Here is a 6,638-nt window from a genome sequence, read left to right on the forward strand (position 1 = left end):
TCTCCGGCAAGCCGGCGGCGTCTTCTTCCTTTCTATCCGGCTTTCACAAAATTGACTGACCCAAATTTGATTTTCAAGCGACTACAGTCATATAAGCAAAAAATTGAAGGAAGGTTCTAAAAGTGAGATCCACTGACCTGGTAGGCCAGTAGTAGTCACCAAAATCTTAACCATATGACCTAAAAGGCCACCCTGGGCACACGTACTCAAATCAGACTTCCTATCATTGCGGCGACAGGCGCCAAGGAGAAGCTCAGCAGTGAGGTGAAGTTGTCGCATCCAATTAGGTACCAATTGTACCAGTCTCCCACACGGCTCGCTTCAGCTGACCGGCCACTGGCTTTTCCCATCTTCTCAGCTCTCCCAGCAGCTTCCTTCCCCTCTCTTGCTTAGGCTAAAACTTCAAGCCATCGTCTGGATATGGTCATGGCCAGAGCAAAGCAAACCTAACTATAACTACCGATCATTGTTTTATGTCGTGAGAAGAATATAAAATCTAGCCTTTCTCGGTTCAAGGATCATTAAGCACCAGCTTGCTCTTCTCGCACTTGCCGAAAGCGAAAAACATGGGGGCGCAGGTGCAGCTACGGTTGCTTCTTTTGGTAGCTACGGCGGTGGTTGCCAGCTGCGCCACCGGCGGCCTCGCCGCGACGTCGTCCCAGCTGGGCCGCCTGGAGGGCCTGCGCGTGGCCCTGACGCACGTCGACGCGCACGGCAACTACACCAAGCTGCAGCTGCTGCGGCGGGCGGCGAGGCGGAGCCGCCACCGCATGTCCAGGCTCGTCGCGCGGACCACCGGCGTGCCGATGATGTCGAGAAAGGCCGTCGCGCCGGCCCTGCAGGTGCCGGTGCACGCCGGGAACGGTGAGTTTCTGATGGACATGTCCATCGGAACGCCTGCCGTGGCCTACGCGGCCATCATTGACACCGGCAGCGACCTCGTGTGGACGCAGTGCAAGCCCTGCGTGGAGTGCTTCAACCAGAGCACGCCCGTGTTCGACCCCTCGTCGTCCTCCACCTACGCCGCGCTGCCGTGCTCCAGCTCCTTCTGCAGCGACCTGCCCAGCTCTAAGTGCGCCTCGGCCAAGTGCGGCTACACGTACACCTACGGCGACTCCTCGTCGACGCAGGGCGTGCTGGCCGCCGAGACCTTCACGCTGGCCAAGACGAAGCTCCCGGAGGTCGCCTTCGGCTGCGGCGACACGAACGAGGGCGACGGGTTCACGCAGGGCGCGGGGCTCGTGGGGCTCGGCCGGGGCCCCCTCTCGCTGGTCTCGCAGCTCGGCCTCAAGAAGTTCTCCTACTGCCTCACCTCCCTCGACGACACGAGCAAGAGCCCGCTCCTCCTCGGCTCTCTCGCCAGCATCTCGGAGAGCGCGGCGGCCGCGTCGTCGGTGCAGACCACCCCTCTCATCAAGAACCCGAGCCAGCCGTCCTTCTACTACGTGAACCTCAAGGGCCTGACGGTCGGCTCGACGCACATCGCCCTGCCGAGCTCGGCGTTCGCCGTGCAGGGCGACGGCACGGGCGGGGTGATCGTGGACTCCGGCACGTCGATCACGTACCTGGAGCTGCAGGGGTACCGCGCGCTGAAGAAGGCGTTCGCGGCGCAGATGAAGCTGCCGGCGGCGGACGGGTCGGGGATCGGGCTGGACATGTGCTTCGAGGCGCCGGCGAGCGGGGTGGACCAGGTGGAGGTGCCGAAGCTGGTGTTCCACTTCGACGGCGCGGACCTGGACCTGCCGGCGGAGAACTACATGGTGCTGGACTCCGGGTCCGGCGCGCTGTGCGTGACGGTGATGGGGTCGCGGGGCCTGTCCATCATCGGCAACTTCCAGCAGCAGAACATCCAGTTCGTGTACGACGTGGGCGAGAACACCCTCTCCTTCGCGCCCGTGCAGTGCGCCAAATTGTGAGTAGTACGTGCGTGCCGGTGTTGGACCTCAAATACGTTGTTGATTAGTCGTAGGTGTGTCGATCCGTGCATGCGGACGCATGGATGCCGTGTTCATATGCCATGGAGCGATCAATCGTGCTTGCTACATTGAATTAGCTCGTCTCGGTCGCTACTCGACATGCATGGATCGCAGTGTGTACTTATGTGACTGAATAGGCCATGGATGGATGGGGATGACGATGGATCTGTGTGTATATGACCAACGGTGATATCTGATCAGTTGTATAATCTATGGCACCATGTGTTTCTTATTATCTGGAATTATCAAAAATCTTATCTGGCTGACGTTCGCTGGGAGAGCATGAGTTTCGAACATTTTTTTTGGCAGTTTTAGTTGTATCGAGGATGATAGTTTCTTCAGAACAACATGACATTTTCTCGAAGGGAAAAGCTTACCGTCACCTGGCGGATCGCGGCGGCAGCGTCTGCCACCTCCCCTGCATGACACGCGTCCAGTGAGGGCATATCGCCAAACACGCTTCTGCAACAGAGGCTATGTTTCTGAAACATATGCGGTATTGCAATGGTGTACGATGAGTCATGTTTTACAACAAACATCTTTCGTGGAAATTTTCCGCAACCAGACCTCAGTTGCAAAAAAAATTAGAACAAAACCTCAGTTGCAATTTTTTTTCCAACAAAATAGCTGTTGCAAAAAATTTCTGCAACAAGACCTATGTTTCAGAAATAATTCTGCAACAAGCCCCATGTTGCAGTGGTGAAGACACGCTCGCTCACTAGATATGGCACATCCGACGGCTCGCGACCCGGCTGATCTTTTAAAAAGATCAGCCGGCGGATGCGTAGCATTGCCCTTTCTGGAAAGGTTTCAGAAAATGTCATGTTGTTTTGAATCCCCTCGGCTAACTAAAACTGCCATCAGAACGTTTACAAATGCCATCTCCTCTCAGCGAACGTCAACCAGCTAAGACCCTTATTGCTTCGTTTCGGTTTCTGGTTGTATTATTTTTTGTGGTAAGCTTCAACGAGACTATTAGACAGAGATAATAGAATCAGAAATGAGGTTTGCTACATCTACATGCCATTTCTCACGGAAAGGAAGTTACATACTGACATGGCCCAGTTAAAATCAAGGGGTGGGGTCAGCTAAAATCAAGGAGGGGTGAATTTATGGTGGAGAAGAGGACACATCTCCGCGTGAAATCAGTCCGCAGCACACTTTCCGTAAGTGTAGGATTTTCGATCAGAAACAAACACTGGTTGGCATGGTGAAAGAAATTGAGAAGAGATGTGCTTGCTGGAAGGGTAAACTCCTGTGTTCTATTGCTGGAAGAATTAACTTGGTTCGGGTCTGTCTAACTAAAATGCCCCTCTTTATGATGTCATCCTATCCTATCACAATGCGGGTTTTTAAAGAAGGTTGACTTCTTTAGAGCTAGGATGATTTGGTGAAAGGATCGATATAGTTGACTAGAGGGGGGGGGGATAGGCAACTAGCACTTTTTAGCTTTTCTTTGCCATTAAACATTACATCAAAGTAGGTTGTCTAGATATGCAACTAGGTAAGCAACCTATATGACGCAACAACAACGAGCACACAAGCAAGCAAGGGATACAACACAATAAGCTTGCACAAGTGAAGGTAAGAGATAACCAAGAGTGAAGCCGGTGAAGACGAGGATGTGTTACCGAAGTTCCTTCCCTTTGAGAGGAAGTACGTCTCCGTTGGAGCGGTGTGGAGACACAATGCTCCCCAAGAAGCCACTAGGGCCAACGTATTCTCCTCAGGCCCTCACACAATGCAAGATGCCATGATTCCACTATTGGTGCCCTTGAAGGCGGCAACCGAATCTTTACAAACAAGCTTGGGGCTCTCTCCACAACTGAATTGGAGGCTCCCAACAAAACCACAGAGCTTCACCATAATGGAATGTGGCTCCGAGGTGACCTCAACCGTCTAGGGTGCTCAAACACCCAAGAGTAACAAAATCCACACAAGAAAGTATGGGGGAAGCAAAAATTCTTTGGTGGAAGTGTAGATCTATGTCTCCTCCTTCAATCCCTAAGAAATCAACAAGCTTGAGTGGCTAGGGTGAGAGATCAGGTAAGAAGGGGCTTGAATGGCATTAATGGTGGAGTGAGAGAGGTAAGAGGTAGATGTGGTAGGTGGAAGAACCACCCTTATATACCAAACCCTAAAATCCAATCGTTACTGCGAGAACAGCCCTGCAGCGGTACAACCGCTCCTCGTCCCGGTACAACCGGGACTCACTGGTAAGCTGCAGAAACCCTATCAAGCGGTACAACCGGGCAGACGGGCGGTAGTGGCGGTTGTGGAGAACAACCGGAACAACCGCCCAGCCATCGCTTTGAAACTGTAGGGTGTCACCCCTGTGTGCAGTGATCGAGCGATATAGCACCGAAGCAACCGCCTGGCCCTGGTCACTTGGGTGGCAAAGTCCCAAGCGGTAGAACCGCTTGGGGCACCGATGGTATCGGTGTGCGGGGCACAACCGGAACAATCGGGCCACCACCGCCCAAGTACCGCATCAAAACAGAAACCAGACCGGTTGTTGAGCGGTACTTGGCCGGTACAACCGCCAGAGAGACGCCACAGTCAATTTTAAGCACGGTGGCGGTACCACCACCCGGAGCAGCGGTACAACCGCTTGGTCATGACTGGGCAGTTCAACCCCAGGGTATCACCCCTGGGGTGGTGGTTGGCTAGATCCAGGGGCCAGCGGTACAATCGCTCGAGTGAGCGGTACAACCGCTGGGAGAACACAGCAAGCAGCTGAAACAGAAGGGGAGCTCTCTCTCTCTCTCACAAAGCAAGGAAGGCAAAAGAGGGTGTGGCAGAAGTGTATGTGCAATGATTCCCCCAACTCCTTCCAATGTGGATTCCCTCTTAATAGTACATGTTCCCTACGACCAAAGAGATAAACACGTAGACAAACTCCGTCTTCGATCTTTTCCTTAGAGAGAATAGCTAACCGATGTAAGGCTAATCACCGAGAACCTGAAGCACTTATCACAAGATTAGACCAACAAAGGGTTGTCATCATCATCCAAAACACAAAGTAGGGAAATGCCCTTACAATCTCCCCCTTTTTGGTGGATGATGACAACAACACGATTTGCAAGAGAGAGGTCTAGAAAATATAGACGGGACTTGTCGGGGATATACCTCGCGGTGTAACCCGGCTGGATGTATGACCTGGATGGATCTTGGCGACTCACTGGTGACCCGCCCGGAGCTTGGCGACTCACGGGTAACCCGCCTGATCTTGGCGGCTCATTAGTGACCCGACGGGTGTTTCAGATGGATGACAAGGCCCAAGGCCCAGAAGACCAGCTCATGTTATGGTGGGCCAGCTTAAGAGGAAAGTCATAAGGAATATTCTCCTACAAAGGAAGCAAGACTAGGACTCCACTTGTAATAGAGTAATCCTAATCCTACTAGGACTAGTCATGTAACCCGCCCCTTCAACATATATAAGGAGGGGTAGGGATCCCCAAAGAGGGGACAAGAAACAATCTCTAGGGCTAGACACAAAGGGGGAGCCGGCTTATGCGGTGACTCTCTCATGAGCATAATGAGATCTAGCCACAAACAGCATGTAGGGCTATTCCGGACGATGTTTCCCGGGGGCCGAAGCTGTCTAAATCCTTGTCTTGTGTTGCGTCTCTCGATTCCGCTGAACCCCTCTCAAGGTACTACAAAGATGCGTTGGCCTCATGACTAAGTCCTCACACTAGGACATCTACCGTGACAATTCCATGACAGAAAGCTTCTTCCAAGTTCTCCCAGCTACCGATGGAGTTCTTAGGCAGACTATTTAGCCAGTGTCAAGCTGGTCCTTTGAGCTTTAATGAGAGGTATTTGATGGCATGGAGGTCATCTCCTCGGGCCATGTGTATGTGAAGAATAAAATCTTCGATCCACACTGCGGGGTCGGTTGTTCCGTCGTATGATTCAATATTGACAGGCTTGAACCCCTCGGGGAATTCATGATCCAGCACCTCGTCTGTGAAACAGAGGGGGTGCGCGACACCTCTATAGCGGGCCGCGTCACGGCGTGTCTCCAACGATGTCCATCTGCGGTTATCGACCCGGGTGTGATTAAGTTTGTCGCGCCCGAATAGGTAGTTGTCGTCCCGAGTATGGAAACGTCCTCGCGATCAGTATATAGATCTGTTGTGTCCTGCTCTATTGTCCAATTCCTTCTGAAGATCGTATGTATGGTCCCGACTTGGTCTGTCCCTGTTTTTGCGAGGCGGTGGGGCGGGCTGCTGTTCGACTGAGTTGCCGCTTTATCCCGACCGCAGGGGGCCGTTCAGCCGCCCTGTCCCGACCAGGTGGTGGTCGGTCCGCACTACGCGAGGGAGATATGTGCTCAGGTGCCTCCTCATCGAATTGAGGTAGCAGTCTGCGCTTCGGGTAGCTCTTGGCTGGGCGGTTGAGGCCATATTGCTCGGCTGTCAGGACATCAGTCCATCTGTCAACGAGCAGGTCTTGTTCAGCTTGAAGTTGTTGTTGTTTCTTTTTCAGGCTCCTTGCAGTGGCTATGAGCTGAAGCTTAAAGCGCTCCTGCTCGAGAGGATCCTCAGGCACGATGAAGTCTTCGTTGCCAAGGCTTGTCTCCTCCTCGGAAGGTGGACGATAACTATCATCCTCCGAGTCATCTTCTATGGCCTGTTCGTCAGGGTTGTCTTCCCT

At 53.1% G+C, this 6,638-nt stretch overlaps 1 protein-coding gene across 1 annotated transcript; it reads left to right on the plus strand.

Moving 5' to 3' along the window:
* The first annotated feature begins 317 nt into the window (after nucleotides 1-317).
* Nucleotides 318-2,233, plus strand: LOC123189348 (aspartic proteinase nepenthesin-1). The gene has a single exon (XM_044601742.1). It carries the CDS (start codon nucleotides 567-569, stop codon nucleotides 1,914-1,916), a length of 1,350 nt encoding a protein of 449 aa, XP_044457677.1. The 5' UTR covers nucleotides 318-566; the 3' UTR covers nucleotides 1,917-2,233.
* The last annotated feature ends 4,405 nt before the right edge of the window (nucleotides 2,234-6,638 follow it).

Source organism: Triticum aestivum, chromosome 2A, assembly GCF_018294505.1.
Source record: "Triticum aestivum cultivar Chinese Spring chromosome 2A, IWGSC CS RefSeq v2.1, whole genome shotgun sequence".
NCBI classification, from domain to species: domain Eukaryota; kingdom Viridiplantae; phylum Streptophyta; class Magnoliopsida; order Poales; family Poaceae; genus Triticum; species Triticum aestivum.